Here is a 17,937-nt window from a genome sequence, read left to right as displayed (position 1 = left end):
CTTTTTCCAAATTTTCCAAATTTGATAATTTTGCCTCAGCTGAGACTTCTTTTGGGAGAAAAGTTCTTCAAGAGGTGGTGCCTGTTTAGGACTGCCAGTCTTGTCCCTCCCTATTTATCCGTGTCCTCTAGCTTGGGTATTGGTTCCCAACAGTAATTACTGAAGCTGTGGACTCACCATATCTTAGGAAAGAAAATCAAAATTTATGCTTACCTGATAAATTTATTTATTTCCAAAAATGGTGAGTCCACGGCCCCACCCTTTATTTTAAGACAGTTGTTCTTTTGACTATAACCTCAGGCACCTCTACAACTTGTGTTACTTCTTTTTCTCCATTTCCCTTCGGTCGAATGACTGGGGTAAGGGAGTGATACTTAGCAGTTTAACTGTGGTGCTCTTTGCCTCCTCCTGCTGGCCAGGAGAGAGATTCCCAACAGTAATTACTCAAGCCGTGGACTCACCATATCCGGAAATAAATAAATTTATCAGGTAAGCATAAATTTAGTTTTTTGACTTTACTGTTCTTTTAAAGAATATTTTGGAGACTCTATAACTATTGTATTCCTCCATCTAAGGAAAGTGTTAACCTGAGTGTCTAGTTCTTTGATTTTTCATTTCACAATGCATTTTACTTAAAGGAACACTGAAGACAAAAAAAAATCTTTCCCATTTGCTTTTTATTGAATGTTAAACTTAGCTCCTTTACATGTGTTCATGCTGCCTCCGGCTGTTGCCATAGCCGCATGGAGTTGTTGTCCCTGCGAGTACCGCTGATGCCACTCTGGATATCACCTGTGTGTCCTCCTTGGTGCGAACCTGCGCCTATGTAAGTACCTCCTTTGCTTACTTTCGCTGCCCAAGTATAGGTTTGCCACTGTGTACTCCTGGGTGTTATATTTGCTGTTACTAATGTGCATTATTGTACTGCCTGCCTTTTACTGAACCCTGTATTGCATATTGACCTTTCTCCTGCTTAACCCTTTTTATACTGAGAAAGAATGGACTGCCTGCTTGTTACTGAACCCTGTATTGCCTATTGACGATTCCTTTGCTTAACCCTTGGATTCTCAGTAAGATTGAACTGCCTGCTCTCATTAAACCGTGCACTACCTGGTGAGCATTACTTTTATTTTTGTATTTCTCAGGGGCATAGAACTGTTTGCTTATTTCTGATCCCTACTCAGCCCAGTAACCTGCTCCTCATTAACCCTTGCTGCTTATGGTGTTTGTTGTTCCTATACTACCTCATTCCTTTAATCCGTTAAACTTAGTTCTAGGACTTTTCCTTATCTTTCCACTTGATGTTGGGATAAGAAGGCTACTGGCCAGTATTGGTCTAATAAGGAAATATCCCATTACAACATGAGAGCACATTGAAGTAGGCTCAGTAGGGTGTACATGTCATGAACACTATATGGCAGTGATTTCTGCAATATTGTATAACATTTCAAAGTCTTAACATATAGTAATCAAGATATGTGCACTCTCCTGAGCCTACTCTCATGAAACTGAGGTAGGTTTTTTTTAGAATTGCATGCTCTATCTGAATCATGAAACTTTAATTTCCACACCCATATCCCTTTAATGAGCGAAGCCTGCAGTGTGTGTGTGTTTATGGGAAACCATGTGACAACCAAATACGAATAAATAACATATCATTTGTATTTTTTAAATTTTATTTCAGAACACATTGTTTTGAAAGGACAATAATTAATACACACTTGAGACATGCACATATGAATACTGACAAACACACGAAAACTTGTATGAAAGGGATGAGTTCTGAATCAGTTGTTAAGGACGAGTGTTTCCAGTAGAATTCAAAATGTATAGGTAAGTGGGAACTGGAAGAAGAAAAAGAGAAAATAGATTAAAAATAAGCTTCTTTTGCTGAACATCTATGCATATCATTCTACATAGCATATAATACCTCTTATAATGACAGACTTAAATACCACATTTTTTCTATACAACGGCATAGTATACAGTGATGATGTTGCTTTAAGCTTAACATTAGAATATCTTTATAAGAACAAATAATCCTCACTAGAAAAACAATCAGGGGGGACTGGGGTAAGGGGCCCGAATCCCAACCACTAGCAGTTCTCTATAAAATTTATCATTTTGAGAATGGCAATTTTTTTTTTTTGGATCATAACAGTCAGCAGAGTACTCTGTGCCTACTTAGTGTGGGTACTGTGAGTGACTCACATATATCAAGTAATATTGTGTGTAGACTATAGATTATGCAGGTCTGATATTACTCTGACTTTCACTTTGTTGCTGCGTCTTTGGACCGTTCCTGCACCCACCCAGTTTATGTGAGCAGGCACAGTACCGGGTCCCCCACCAGCATTACATCTAAAAGAGTAAACTCATCAAAAGTAGAGGTACAAATATGCAGGTTGTCTTTACCCACCACATGCGCCGTGCCCCTAGCAGATAATCTTCTAGGAAACAGCAGCGGCTTTAGTGTTCGTGGGTCTGTTGGCTGTGAGAGAACGCCCACACAGTGGCTAAGTGCTAGTGACTGTTATCCATCTCAGGGATCGGCCTACACCTCTCACTGCTGGTGGCAGGCTTTATTTGAAATTACATTAGTCTTCCGGGCCAGGTGTCATTGACACGTGCTAGAGGTTCACAGGACCCAAGTGTAGTAGCCAGTGATATCCCAGAGAGCTAAATACATGCTTTACCTATATCTGTAATCATAATCCCTTCATGCTGGTGTGAAAGACTTTCCCAAAGTTCTGCACTTTAACTGTAATAGGCTCAGATCACATTTTAGGTGAATACCTATAACTGGTGTTGGTTTGCATATATTTGCTATAACAAAACGTTGACTTGTATGATTTTAAATATTGCATTTTATATTGATGATCTAGTATTCTTATAAATTTCTCCCTACTGTGACTATAGCCTATGAACTTACTGACTTACACTGACTTACACTGTAAATTTGCAACGCTGCAACCTGTTTTTCTCTGCATACCTTGTCAAAATTTTACTACTTTGATGTTTTTTACTTCTTAGCAAGCAGCTTTTGGCATGAAAGTCCTTTAGTCTGCAGTGTCTGATAAATAGGAACTACCAGACAATTGTCCCACCCATTCCATAATATGGCCTATCTGCTTGGGTATTAATTCCACATTTTATGGAGCCCTATGGACTATCATTATACGAAAGAAAACAAAACGTTTGCTTACCTGATAAATTATTTTCTTTCGGAATGATGATAGTCCATAGGCCCCAGCATTTTCAGTTTTTTGGGCAACAGTTCTAATTTACACTTCTATACACCCTGCTTTTTTCTTTCCTACCTATCTGTTTCTTATTCTCTGCTTGGCTATACGTTAAACTGAAGAGAGGTGGGAGGGAATTTAAGTTCTTGTGGGGGTTCTTGTCCTCCTCCTCATTATGGGAATTATGTCCCACATATTAAGGAGTCCTATGGACTATCATCATTCCGAAAGAAAGTAATTTATCAGGTAACCATACATTTTTGTTTTTTTCTGGCTAATCAAAAGGACATAAAAGTTTAAAAAGAACATGCTTTTGCATTGTTTTGCATTCCAAAGATATGACCCTTCCTTTTGAGTATATTTGTTATCTCCTCTTATGTTGCTAAATAAATAGAAATACGAGTGCAAATAAAAATGCTCTAATATGTTAGAACTGTAATTTTGAAACACTGCTCTACATGTTTGTATATGGAAGACTATGCTATTTGCTAGTGTTTGCCTTATCTCATTTGTCTCCATTTTATCATATTTCTAAAATTGATGTTTTACACCTCTTTTCTCTATATCCTCACTCCTCTTTTGGCGTTTTCTTTATCCTCTCCAATAACCCCCCATCTGATTGCACCACTCAATATCTCATTTTTCCCTGTGTCTATTCTGTTGTCCTCACTTTGCTCGCACTGCATAAATGTATTGCACATTTTCAAGGGACAGGATTATATATTAATGATTTATATATGTACCTTGCACAGCATAGACACATCTCTTTCCACACGAAGCAGCACAGCACTTGGTGTCAGGGGGGCAGTTGTAATCACTTTCACATATTGCATTCTGGGCTCCTCCTTCTGGACAGGTAGGTACCATTGAAGGGCATTTTCCAGGTTTCTCTGCAACACACAATAAAAAAATATATGGAAACGTCAGATACAAGCAAATCTACTGCTTTTTATGTTTACATGTCTCAATGCATAACAAAAGGAAAGTGTCGCACAGCTCATTCCTGTATGACAATTGACAAAGCAGTTCCAAATCTACTTGAAAACTCTACTTATTAATATGATATAAAACTGCATTAAAGGGACAGTCTACTTGAAAATGGTTGTTTAAAAATATAGATAATCCCTTTATTACCCATTTCCCAGTTTTGCATAACCAACACTGTTATATAAATACCGAGGCACACACTAATGCAGTTAACGCCTGAATAAGCTGAATGACACAACCCGGAGATTTTCCCAGTCACCTACGGCCACTAAAAACTTTCAATACTTGCCAGCCCCTCTATATCTGATATGCTGGAATCAAGAGGAATAAAACGGACCTGAGTGCTTCTACCACAGTCACTGCTTGGCTGCTCTCGCATGGTGCAAAATCAAGGTTGTAGGACCTAAAAGATTGCCGATATATAACATATTCGCAAGTTGCAAGTTTTTTTTTCTCAGCATAGGTGTAACATAGTACACCTATAAATAAGGTGGGTTTATATAGTTTTATAATATATCTATACTATAATCGCGTTTGTATCGCATCCGTCGGTATCGCCACATCCTCAAAGGAATGTTGACTGCGTGAGGCAGCCAAAAAAATCCACCTGGATGCAGCTTACACTGCATCCCGGTGGATTCCAAAAATGGCAGGGTGGTGAAAGAATCCACCAAAGGTGGATTCCTGCTATTTTCGGAATCCAACTGGATGCAGCGTAGGCAAAATCGAAGCCTTAAAAAAAAAAAAAACGCAACCGCCGGCACGAAATAACGAAAAAACACGCAACCGCCCGCAAGAATAAAATAAAAAAACACGTAACGGCCCGCACAAAGTATAACAAAAAAAAAACTAACTTCCTGCATGAAGCATTAACAAACACCGAAACCGCCAACCCCCACATCGCAAAATAATAAAGTAATTAACCCCTAATCCGCAAATATCATAATTAAAATATTAACCCCTTAGCTGCCAACCCCCCACATCGCAATAAACCTAATTAACCCCTAAACCGACAAACCGCCACATCGCATTAAACCTAATTTACCTATTAACTCCTAAACCGCCAACCCCCAAAAGGCAAATAAATAATTTAATTACTAAGCCCCCTAACCTAACGCCCCCTAAATTAACCCCAATACTAAGTTACACTTAGATAAAGCCTAACATTAAATTACAAAAAAATAATCTAAAATTACAAAAAATAAAAAACTCTAAAATTACAGAAAAAAATAAACATAATTATCAAAAATTAAAAAATTAAACCTAATCCCTATGAAAATAAAAAGCACCCCAAAATTAAAACACCCCCTAAACTACCAATAGCCCTTAAAAGGGCCTTTTGTAGGTCATTGCCCTAAGTTAAACAGCTCTTTTACGTTTAAAAAATACTAAATCCCCCCCACCCACCAAACCCCCCAAAATAAAAAAAACTAACACTAAAAAAATCTAAACTACCCATTGCACCTAAAGGGGCATTTGTATGGGCATTGCCCTTAAAAGGAAATTCTGCTCTTTTATATCCCATTAAATCCATAATCAAAAAAATGAAAAAAAATCCTAACACTAAGCCCCAAATTGGTACTCGCCTTTCCTTAAGTCCGGTGGAAAAGGTCTTCTTCCAGGCGGCTCCATCATCTTCTATCTTTATACGAAGTGAAGGAGGTGCGGAGCTGGCTTCCCAGATGCATGAATCCTCAGCGGCATGGAGGCTCCTCTTCATGCGATCGTCCGTCACACACACTGAAGATTGAATGCAAGGTACCCCAAAAACAGCTCCGCACCTCCGCTCCACCTTCGTTCCGGATTTAGATAGAAGATGATGGAGCCGCCTGGAAGAAGACCTTCTCCGCCGGACTTCAGGAATGGTGAGTACCTATTTGGGGCTTAGTCTTTTTTTTTGGGGGGGGTTTGGTGGGTAGGGGGTTTTACTGTTAGGAGGTAACTGGTAATTTTTTAGGTAAAAGAGCTGCTTAACTTAGGGTAATGCCCTACAAAAGCCCTTTTAAGGGCTATTGGTAGTTTAGTATTAGATTAGGGGGTGTTTTAATTTTTGTGGGTATTTTTTATAGGGCATTAGTTTAGGTTTAAATTTTTTATTTTGGATAGCTTTGTTTATTTTTTTCTGTAGTTTTTTTATTTTGTGTAATTTTAGGTTTGGGTTTGTTTTTTGTTTTTTAAATAGACTGCCCTTTGGGCAGGCTTATCGCCTAGTATGTATATATATATATATATATATTTGTGTGTGTGTGTGTGTATATACATATATACATATTTTTTTAATTCTTCCATGCTGTTTATTTTGTTTAATAAAGTATATTATGAAAAATTAAAGTGTATATTGTGAACGCATTGTAATTCATCATGTGTTAGATTTATGCAAATAAAATGCACTTTAATTTTACTATGTATACAGAGAAATACAGTGGGGTGTTGGTAAAGTCAGTTGTTTAAGCAGAACATTGGTTAACTCCTATGGTTATGGTTAAATACAGTTTGGAGTTCCGGGGCCACGGTCACAGGTTATTTGCAATGTGTGGGAGTTTTTTTTTAAGGGGCTATAACACTGGTATCTATGGCTGGTTGCTATGACCTGCAGTCAAGCCCTGCTGCTATTTAGTGACCATAGGTAGTAACCAGAGTGTTATATGGTCTCTAAAATTGATCTGTTCCACAAAAATAGTACTGCTAGTGTTTGGCCTAGTAGCTTCAGTGAAGAGCTCTGGCCCAGACTGTTTAGATTTCTAGTAGTAAGAACTATCGGCTCCCTGCTTTTGCCTTATCCTGTCCCTAAACCATTCATGATAGCACCACAGTTAATGGGACACAAAACCCATTTTTTTTTTATTTCATGATTCAGGTAGAGCATACCATTTTAAACTTTCCAATTTACTTCTATCATCTGATTTGCTTAGTTCTCTTGGTATACTTTCTTGAAAAAACATACCTAGGTAGGCTTGGGAGCTGGGAACTAGCTGCTGATTGGTGGCTGCACATATGTCTCTTTTAATTTACTTACTTGTGTGTTCAGCTAGCTCCCAGTAGTGCATTTTTGCTCCTTCAATAAAGTGTTACCATGAGAATGAGGCAAACATTAATAATAGAAGGACATTGTAAAGTTGTTTAAAAATGTATGTTATATTTGAGTCAGAAATGAAAAAGTTTGGGTTTCATGTTGCTTTAAGATAGGCCTCCATTAGCTTCTGTAGCTCTATGTGATGTGGCTATGTTTCTCTGGCTTTCTCACCAGTTTCACAAATTACAGGCTCCTTTTAGGTTCAAAGAAAGCTAAAGAATCTAAAAAATGGCAAGTAGAGGGTACCAATGAGCCGAAAAAAGTATTTGACATTCCTCAAAGACAGTATACATAAGCATGGCTCAAAATGTCAAGCCTCAAGTTACTAGGCAGCCCAAAATGTTACTTGCCACTATTGATCCCACCCATACCACGCCCACTAACCCATCCCTCTCTTTGCATATGTTTGCAAAATGCTGTTGAAAGCAGAGAGTGTTGACATGTGAGGTCATAGCAGCCCTGGAAACATTGTTTTATAATTCTCTCATCTATCTTTCTCCACTGCCTCCTCTCTCCAATCTCTCTTTTTACCCCCTCCCTTCTCTCTCAGGCCATATCTTTTCACTCTTTCTCCTCTCTCATATCTCTTCACTCTTTCTTTCTTTTTTCTCCACTCTTTATTAACGCTATCTTTTTCTCCACTCTCACTTTTCCTCTCCAATCTCTCTCTGCCCCTGTTTACCCTCTCAGAAGTCTAAGCATTAATGGGGTCCATATAGCCATAGATGAATATCATACCCTTGCCCTTTCATGCATATATAATATGCCTTTAGATAATATTTGTAGAATGTAGCCTAACATTCACTCACTAACTTTTACTTGCAACTGTTAAATTTGTACTCACCAATGGCTAGTGGAAATTTTTAGCCCTAACATAAGAATTTGCAGGATGATGTACAGTAACATTAAAAGAGAACTCAAATAAAATTTATGGGCCTAAGTATTAAAAATAGTAACGTGGTTCAATTGTAATTTTACAAAATAATGCTAAATGTGAAATCTAAATCTATACTAGTACTGAAGGTTTTAAAAAGAGGTTTGCACCTCAGAACTTTTTTTTGTAACCCCAAACCACCTTGTTGGAACGTCAACTGAACTCTCTGCCAGATTAGACAGAACATTTCTTCTTTTTTGGAGTCTGGGCCAGTTTAGGGTGACAAAACTTGACCTATACACCATAGAGGCCTAAATCCCAAATAAGGGAGAAGTTTGCGACAGTCTGTGTGTGAACCATGATGACCTTAAGAATAAAGTGTATGCTCATGAGGTTGTAAGAAGTTATTTGGGTGGCAGTGTGTTTCTCTCTTTATCTGTACAATGACAACCTTACTTCCATGATAGGTTCAAAATGCTAAAGCCCTCAAATAATTCTGTCCCTGACAGCCTTTCCTGTTTTGCCTTTGTGTATTTGTTTCCCCTGTATTGCTCTGTGTAATCTGTTGTTTGAAGGTTAATACACATGATTAACATTTTACATTACAGTGTTCACTGAACTTGACACGCTTATTCCTTTTCCTGTGTAACCTGAATCATATGACATTCACATTTTCCTCTAACTCCCATTTTACCTGGCAAAGGTTTCCGGCACTCGGTTCGGCACAAAACATTACAACATTTTTCATCAGCAGAACACGAGGAGTCGGTATCACAAAGATGTCTCTCTTTAATGTAACACGTGAGAGGCTTTTCTTGAAAACAGAATCCTGTTTTATCTACAAGTGATAAAGAATTTAGATAAGATTACAGTGGAAATACACAGAAAATGGCAGATAGAAGGCAAAAGGAGAAATCGGAAAATGAACCTAATTTGTGTGTGTTACTGGGATACTATTATTTTTTTGTTCAGATAATTGAATACAATACACTTTCCTTTAAGTTGTAATGTTTAAGTGATTCCTTTAATTTGTTTCATTTTATTTCTCAAGGATGGATTTTGCTTTTTATGACACTATCAAAAGACAATTATTTTCTCTTTGATTATTTGCTTTGCATTTTTCATTTCTTCAACCAATATTATTTTAAAGGTACGCTAAAGTCAAAATTAAACTTTAAGGATTCATATAGAACTTGAAATTGTATTAACATTTTCAATTTACTTCTGTTATGAAATTGTTCAGTCTTTTTATATGTAGGCTGAGAATAAAAAACAGTCCTGGAAACATTTGAAGACCCGCCCTATTTTCCTATTTTTCCCCCCCCCAAGAATCAAAGTTCTCTTATTTTACATATTGTAATATAATAAATGTCTCATAACTATACAAAGTAGAAATGCAATAATTCACAATTTAAACTGGATACTTCCATTATGTTATATATAAAAATCTCATCCCCACATATAAAATGCATTTACAGGACACAGGTCTCTATCTAAATGAAATAAAATTAGCAAGAAAAAGAGAGTAAAGCACATTACAACCAGTGAGTTTAAAGAAAATGAATTCTTCTGATTAGGGGCTTCATACTTGCTGAATGTTTTGCCCTAGTGCAGCAGTGACATCCAACAGTGTGATTAAAGTATTTTAAATTCTGGGAACAGCCGACCCCGCAGCTCAGGTGCCCCTAGGCAGATATGTACTGTGTGTTATGGGAAATACAGCTCTGACAACATGAAATATATTTAAAATTCCTGTTATGAATAAAATTGTGTTTAGATAATGTCCACTGAAAATGATTGTATTTTTTAATATGTACATGCTATTAACTAAAAATATATTTTTAAAGGGACACTGAACACACATTTTTTTTTCTTTCGTGATTCAGATAGAGAATGCAATTTTAAGCAATTTTCTAATTTACTCCTATTATCAATTTTTCTTCGTTCTCTTGCTATCTTTTTAAAAAAAAGGCATCTAAGCTATGGAGCTAGACAATTTTTGGTTTAGGACCCTGGACAGCACTTGTTTATTGGTGGGTGAATTTATCAACCAATCAGCAAGAATAACCCAGGTAGTTCACCAAAAATGGTCCGGCATCTAAATTTACATTCTTGCTTTTCAAATAAAGATACCAAGAGAATGAAGAAAATGTGATATTAGGTGTAAATTAGAAAATTGCTTAAAATTGTGTGCTCTATCTGAATCACGAAAGAGAAAATTTGGGTTCAGTGTCCCTTTAATCTGCATCAATAAGGAGGAACAGGAGATATTTCCTTAAATCAATGTTTCTGAACTCCAGTCCTAAAATGCCATTAACAGGCCAGTGAGGGTAGTATAAAGAAATATGACTGTGTTAAAAGCAAACTTGTCAGGTGTGGTATATTAGACAACTAAAGAGAAGATGTGCATGAATGTACACAGAAAGTTTATTAGAAGTTTGATGTCTTACTATTCGCTGTTGGTAGACAGGTACGACCACAATTTTGAAAGCAGCATTTGGATCCTGTTGCACACTCACTGTCCGAAGTGCAGTTATCCGTGCATGGTGTGTAGGTTATAGGTTGGTTGTTGGGGCAGACACCTGGCCTTTCTGTTTATATAAAGATAAATATATATATACACAATATCGTTAAAATTCAAAATACTGAACAGTGTAGCAATATGTTTAGAGCTACTGAAAATGTAAAAATATATAGCACAGTATGATAGAATAACAAAGGTAAAGCTTGCATACAGTACATTTTATACATATGATATATTTGTGTTGTTATTTTATCAGACAATAGAATTTAAATAACTGGTCTCATTAGTCCTTCATGGGAGGAAAGTAAACTTAAATGTAATAAACTTAAAGAGAAAAAAAACCTGAAGTCTAAAGTAAAATAAAATGCAAAGCACAAGGTGTAAATGTAATAAAACTCTCATGTAAAGCAGCGCTATATTGTACTATGCTTGTCTCTGTCTCACAACCAGAAATCCAGGGAACTCCCCCCACCCCCTTTAGATTGATATTGCAAAATTCACATTTCTAGAACATTGTGAGGGATCTCACAGTGCTGGAGGATTATTTTAGCTAATCTTAACTGAGCACATAAATTTAGAGAATTAGACCCAATGAGCTAAAGCTCTCCGCTCTGGCGAGATGATTTAAGACGTCTTGTCAGTATTCCCTCAAAACATTTTAGAAAGGCAAATATAGCTTGAGAGCTTTTTATCTAGCTGTGCAGGATTGTGGATGTGGAGGGACACATGCAGTACAATATAATGCTTAAAGGGACAGTCAAGTCCAAAAAAAACTTTCATGATTTAAATAGGGCATGCAATTTTAAACAACTTCCCAATTTACTTTTATCACCAATTTTGCTATGTTCTTTGGTATTCTTAGTTGAAATCTCAACCTAGGAGGTTCATATGCTAATTTCTTAGACCTTGAAGACTGCCTCTAATCTGAATACATTTTGACCACTAGAGGGCATTAGTTCACATGTTTCATATAGATAACATTGAGCTCATGCACGTAAAGTGACCTAGGAGTGAGCACTGATTGGCTAAACTGCATGTCTGTCAAAAGAACTGAAATAAGGGGGCAGTCAGCAGAGGCTTAGATACAAGATAATTACAGAGGTAAAACGTGTATTATTATAACTGTGTTGGATATGCAAAACTGGGGAATGGGTAATAAAGGGATTATCTTTCTTTATAAACAAAAACAATTCTGGTGTTGACTGTCCCTTTAAAAAAAGCTCCCAAAGATTTTGTGCGATTTCTCTTCATGCTGGCAAGTTTTAGAATTGGTCATCAGGCCTTAGTGTTTAATTGAATATAGAGCACTGGTGCTAAAGCTAAAGAATAGACTAAGATGAGAACTACAAAATGATAGTAAAAGTGCACTTGGCTGATCATGCTGAACTCTCCCGTTTATTATATTTGATATAATAAAAAAATGATTACTCTGTCGCATACAATCTGTGTTTTGTCTTTTTTTCCTATGGATATTATACAATGCCGAGCAAATTAAAGCACAGGTTTGCAAGTTACAGTGCTCCTCACTCACCTTGCGCTGGAGGTTTGCAGAATTTGTTGCAGTTATCAGAGCAACACTTTTTATTTCCTTCGCATTGTGAGTCGTCCTTGCAATATTCAATACATCTCCATGGTTCAAAGCGTATAACATTTCTCTCCTTGGGACATAGTCCTGGTTTCCCTGTAAAAAAAAAAAAATATATTATTAAACTGTTAGTATTAGATGTCATTATTTTGTTAATACAGAGTTTGAGCCACGGCAAGACTCTAGATGTTGTCACCAGTAATCCCTAACATTGCTAGAAGCTGCTTTGTAAAGATGCATGTATTCCTAGTAACTGCTGGGGTCTTGTGCAAAAATATGAGACACAGCCATTTTTTCACCATAACCCTTTTTAACCCCAGACATACATAAACACGCATAAATATCTTCAGATCTGCTTCTAGCTACTTAAAGTAATGCATTGTGAGCTGCAGTTCTAGGCTGAAGAGGTATTTTTTGTGTGCAGGTGAAATGAGATTGTAGCTGGAGGGCGTCTAACTGTAGGCCCTTCTGCTCTTTCTGAATCGTGAAAGAAAAACTCTGGGTTTCATAACCCTTTAAACTGATGGTAAACTTTCCCCTTTGTATAAACATTAGTGATGTCGCGAATAGTTTGCCGGCGGGCGAACATATGCGATGTTCAAGTCCGCCCCCTATTTGTCATCATTGAGTAAACTTTGACCCTGTACCTCACAGTCAGCAGGCACATTCCAGCCAGTCAGCAGCAGACCCTCCCTGATTTAATAGGGAAATAGATAGCTAGGCTAGTGTATACAGTGTCCACTACAGTCCTGAAGGACTCATCTGATCTCTGCTGTAAGGACAGCACCCCAAAAAGCCCTTTTTAGGGCTAGAACATCAGTGTGCTTTTTTTTTCTTTCTGTGTAATCTAATTGCAGTTGCCTGCCTGCCAGCATGTGTGTCAGGCTCACAGCGTATACTGTGCCCACTTGCCCAGTGCCACCACTCATATCTGGTGTAACAGTAGTGTACATTTAAAAAAAAAAACACTTTTTTGACTGTGAAATAATAGCAGACAGCTGCCAGTACCCAAGATGTCCGCCAATAAGGCAGATGGGGAGGGTTAGAGAGCTGTTTTGGGGGATCAGGGAGGTTGGGGGCTAAGGGGGGATGCTACACCACAGCATATGTAAATATGCTAAAAAAATTAAAAAACTTTTATTTTAGTACTGGCAGACTTTCTGCCAGTACTTAAGATGGCGGAGACAATTGTGGGGTGGGGGAGGGAAGGGAGCTGTTTGGGATGGATCAGGGGGTCTGATGTGTCAGGTGGGAGGCTGATCTCTACACTAAAGCTAAAAGTAACCCTGCAAGCTCCCTACAAACTACCTAATTAACCCCTTCACTGCTAGCCATAATACACGTGTGATGCGCAGCAGCATTTAGCGGCCTTCTAATTACCAGAAAGCAACGCCAATGTCATATATGTCTGCTATTTCTGAACAAAGGGGATCCCAGAGAAGCATTTACAACCATTTGTGCCATAATTGCACAAGCTGTTTGTAAATAATTTCAGTGAGAAACAAAATTGCGAAAAAATTTAAGTTTTTTTTAAATTTGATCGCATTTGGCGGTGAAATGGTGGCATTAAATATACCAAAATGGGCCTAGATCAATACTTTGGGTTGTCTACTACACTACACTTAAGCTAAAATTAACTCTACAAGCTCCCTACATGCTCCCTAATTAACCCCTTCACTGCTGGGCATAAAACACGTGTGGTGCGCAGTGGCATTTAGCAGCCTTCTAATTACCAAAAAGCAACGCCAAAGCCATATAAGTCTGCTATTTCTGAACAAAGGGGATCCCAGAGAAGCATTTACAACCATTTGTGCCATAATTGCACAAGCTGTTTGTAAATTATTTCAGTGAGAAACCTAAAAGTGTGAAAAAGTGAACAATTTTTTTTTTATTTGATCGCATTTGGCGGTGAAATGGTGGCATGAAATATACCAAAATGGACCTAGATCAATACTTTGGGATATCTTCTAAAAAAAATATATACATGCCAAGGGATATTCAGGTATTCCTGACAGATATCAGGGTTCCAATGTAACTAGCGCTCATTTTGAAAAAAAGTGGTTTTGAAATAGCAAAGTGCTTCTTGTATTTATTTCCCTATAACTTGCAAAAAAAGCAAAGAACTTGTTAAAATTGGGACAAAATTTAGAAACTATTTAGCATGGTTGTTTTTTGGTGTTTGTAGATGTGTAACAGATTTTGGGGGTCAAAGTTAGAAAAAGTGTGTTTTTTTCCATTTTTTCCTCATATTTTATAATGTTAGGTGATTTATGCCCTTTATGGATTAAACAAAAGACTCTGCATCAACTATGTAATTTTCCATGGGAGTTTTGCCATGGATCCCCCTCCAGCATGCCACAGTCCAGGTGTTAGTCACCTTGAAACAACTTTTCCATCACTATTGTGGCCAGAAAGAGTCCCTGTGGGTTTTAAAATTCGCCTGCCTATTGAAGTCTATGGCAGTTTGCCCGGTTCGCCCGTTCGCGAACATTTGCGGAAGTTTGCGTTCACCGTTCACAAACCCAAATTTTTATGTTCGCGACATCACTAATAAACATATCCGGAATGTTAGAGATATTTTAGATGTAATTTAATTCATCACTTGTAATCAAGATATGCCTTAACTTTTTAATGTAGCACTGAAATTCAAATAACCCATGCTCCTGCTGCCCACTTTAAAACTAATGTTTTTGTGAGCTAATGGTTTGAACTGTTCTCCAAAATGTGCGAGTGTCGTATTGGCTCGAGCGCCTATTGAAGAACATTTCAAGCAGTTGGATCACAAAACTAAATTACTTTTGAAGTGGGCGGCCGGAGCGCCGGGCATTTAAATTTCAGAGCTAGATTAAAAATTTAAATTAAATTGTATCTTCATTACAACTAATGAATTAAACTCCTTCTAAAATATTGCTAACAATACAGATTTCTTTATACAAAAGGAAAAGTTTACCATTGCATTAAGTCAAAAGTCTCTTTTTACCTATCACATCACCAGATACAAAAATGTATTTCAGATACAAAAATATATTTCAGATACAAAAATGTATTTCAGATACAAAAATGTATTTCAGATACAAAAAAATAGCATTTCCAAATTACTGAGTCAGATAGGAAATCTGGGTCATCACACTATTTTATGTGGGTCACCTACAGTAGGAATTCATGTATGTTGTTTATCAGATCCTTGGCATCTGCCATAGAGGAACAGATAATTTGATGGGTACGTCATCAGTAGAGTGTTCACACACAATTATTGGAGTGCTTCAGTGGTAGTCATAAGAATGCCCCGAATTTTCAATGTAGTGCTTATTTATACATGCCTAGTGCCCCTATTTCAAGAAGAGGGGTAAAGGTGGCAGAAAATATATTTAAAACTGATCGGTAAATAAAGAGAATGGCTTCATGGTATTATTACTAAATTTCTTTAACATGTTCCTATGCATAGCAATTCTCTTTCTTTTGGCAGCAGCTATTTGTTTTCTAATATATTTCCTCTGTCATTTGTGGGATCAGAGAAACATATAGGTTATATGCCATTTGTCAAATAGACCAACCAATTAGATTTCTTGGTCTCAGCTTGATCAAAAAAATCTAGCCACAAGAAGATTTGGATAGTTTCATCTTGGAAAATATAGAACAAAATTTGTGTAGTGGATGCAAATATTCGTCCTATTCTTGTATGGGTAGCTGGTTGGATTTTTTTAAAACATGTTTCAGGGTGTGGTTGTTATCTGAGTCTGTATTTTAACATGATTCTTTTTAACAGAATTTGATATGCTATACTTTTTTTATTTTATCTTATTTAGCTGTAAAGCTGATTTGGAATTATTGAGTTAGTTTGGAGAAATAACTTTATATGGGATTATAGGTTGGGCAGCTGATAATGATTCCAATATTTTGCCTTTGGATATTCACTATAATTGTGCGTTCCTTTTTGGATCTATATAGACTTTCATGTTTGATTCCAAAGAAAATGTATTTTTGGTCTTAACAAACTTCAGAACTAGTCTAGTTTGTTCCTTTCATGGCAAAGAGTCTTCAGTTTTGTTAGTTATTATGGGATATTAAGTAGAAGATAACCCCCCCCCCCCTCATAGTATCCCTGCATAATTTATATTTAGTTTGGTTGCTCACCCAAATTGTATGGTCTAGAATAAACTCTGGAGTTTGTTTTTTAATTTTATTAAAAAAAAATTGGCAAGAACTAACAATATCATTTAAAAAGACTCACAAGGCAACTGTTACAATAAAATAATGCATAATATTATAAATATACCACAGACAGGGCTGTCTTCACGTTAGACAATAGAGGAAACTACTTAGGGGACACATTTCTTTTTCACATTGTGCACATCTATCTGCATGTATGAGTGACATTACCCACTGATGAGAAGCAGGAGGCTGGGGTGCTTAGCATAGTAATTCATCTACATTATTTGCTAATGTGAAGGTAACTGCTAGCATGAAAAAAAAAACAATAAGAACTTTTCAAAACCTAATATTTTCATTTACAAATGTATGTGAGAATTAATAAATCATATTCTAGGCCTTGCAAACTCTCCAACTCTGCCAGTTCCTGTGTAATTGTGTGCAACTGCGTTAATAAAGTGCACTTATATCTGTGTTGTTTAGTGAATTAGGTTAAGCTGGAGATGCCTGAGAAACAAGAGGGCATGTAATTAATTTTGCCAAGGGGGCACCCTCAGATAAAAATTAGCCCAAATTGTAAATACAATCTCTTAACTTCAAAAAAGAAAAAAAATATATTATATATTCCACAGAATATAAGATCATGGTCCCATTAGATTAACTACCACAGCGCAAGAAGTTTAAACTCTAAAAAAAAAAAATATTGGAAGACACTCTGAAGTACGTTTCCTTTCTATAAAGTCACATTGCTTAATACAAAAGCACTTATAATTTTCATTAAATCATTATCAAGTGATGTTAAACAAATAACTAGATCACTTTCCAAAGAGGCTATTACTTACCATTTGATATCTTTACCGGTGAGCCAAGGACCTCAAGGCAGATAGCAATCAGCAGCCCAAGGAAAAGGAAGACTTGTCCTGTACTCAACATGATGCCAACCTGATTTGTGAGTGTGTCAGGATGTGCAAGCTAATATATCATGGTCCAGGGCAAGTGGGTGGTGGCATTACCGGATATGGGCAGGGATTATTTGGGTCAAGTTTGACTTCTACTATTTTTTCTGAACTGATTCCAGGCAACTATTTACATATCTGCTTAGGGCTATACTGTCTGTTATGTTGTGACTTCATTTATTGGAATCTAAAATATCTCAGACACCTACTTCAGATTTAGCATCATCAGTAAATAATAATACGGGTGTGGGTGAATGAGAGTGCAATCATTATTATTTCAGCATAAGGATTAGGAGGAAATGTGTGCCAATTCTCATTCTAAAAACAATCAGGTCTGTTGTGATTCAGAGAGCGCATACAATTTTAATACAAACTTGCTTAATTCTTATGTTTTTGTTTGTTGAAGAGATATCTAGATAGGTGTATATGTCTGGAGGCTGGATTACTATATGGCAGCACAAAGTGCTGCCATCTAGTGTTCTTGCTAATGTATAAAACTCTTGCAAAACTGCTGCCATCTAGTGCAGCAGACACACACACTATCCTG

The 17,937-nt window shown here is 36.9% G+C and overlaps 1 protein-coding gene across 1 annotated transcript; it reads right to left on the bottom strand.

The window, feature by feature from the left end:
• Positions 1-1,658: 1,658 nt before the first annotated feature.
• LOC128640939 (antileukoproteinase-like) lies at positions 1,659-17,425 on the bottom strand. Its single transcript, XM_053693408.1, has 6 exons — positions 17,277-17,425; positions 12,232-12,381; positions 10,627-10,767; positions 8,871-9,014; positions 3,986-4,132; positions 1,659-1,844 (listed from the first exon to the last, which is right to left on the bottom strand). The coding sequence occupies exons 1-6, from the start codon at positions 17,365-17,367 to the stop codon at positions 1,795-1,797; spliced, it is 723 nt and encodes a 240-aa protein (XP_053549383.1). The 5' UTR covers positions 17,368-17,425; the 3' UTR covers positions 1,659-1,794.
• Between the last annotated feature and the right edge of the window lie 512 nt (positions 17,426-17,937).

The sequence above is a fragment of the Bombina bombina genome, chromosome 1 (genome assembly GCF_027579735.1).
Source record: "Bombina bombina isolate aBomBom1 chromosome 1, aBomBom1.pri, whole genome shotgun sequence".
NCBI classification, from domain to species: domain Eukaryota; kingdom Metazoa; phylum Chordata; class Amphibia; order Anura; family Bombinatoridae; genus Bombina; species Bombina bombina.
The sequence above is the reverse complement of the archived record's forward strand: the minus strand, read 5'-3'. Positions and strand labels throughout refer to the sequence as shown.

What these genes read in the sequence shown, in the direction of transcription:
- LOC128640939 (XM_053693408.1), bottom strand. Translation starts at nt 17,367, where the DNA reads ATGTTGAGTACAGGACAAGTCTTCCTTTTCCTTGGGCTGCTGATTGCT. An exon ending in ACCGGTAAAGATATCAAATG is followed by an intron (nt 12,382 to 17,276) that starts GTAAGTAATAGC and finishes TTTTTTTTACAG; the next exon opens with GGAAACCAGGACTATGTCCC. An exon ending in CTGTCTACCAACAGCGAATA is followed by an intron (nt 9,015 to 10,626) that starts GTAAGACATCAA and finishes TATCACTTGTAG; the next exon opens with ATAAAACAGGATTCTGTTTT.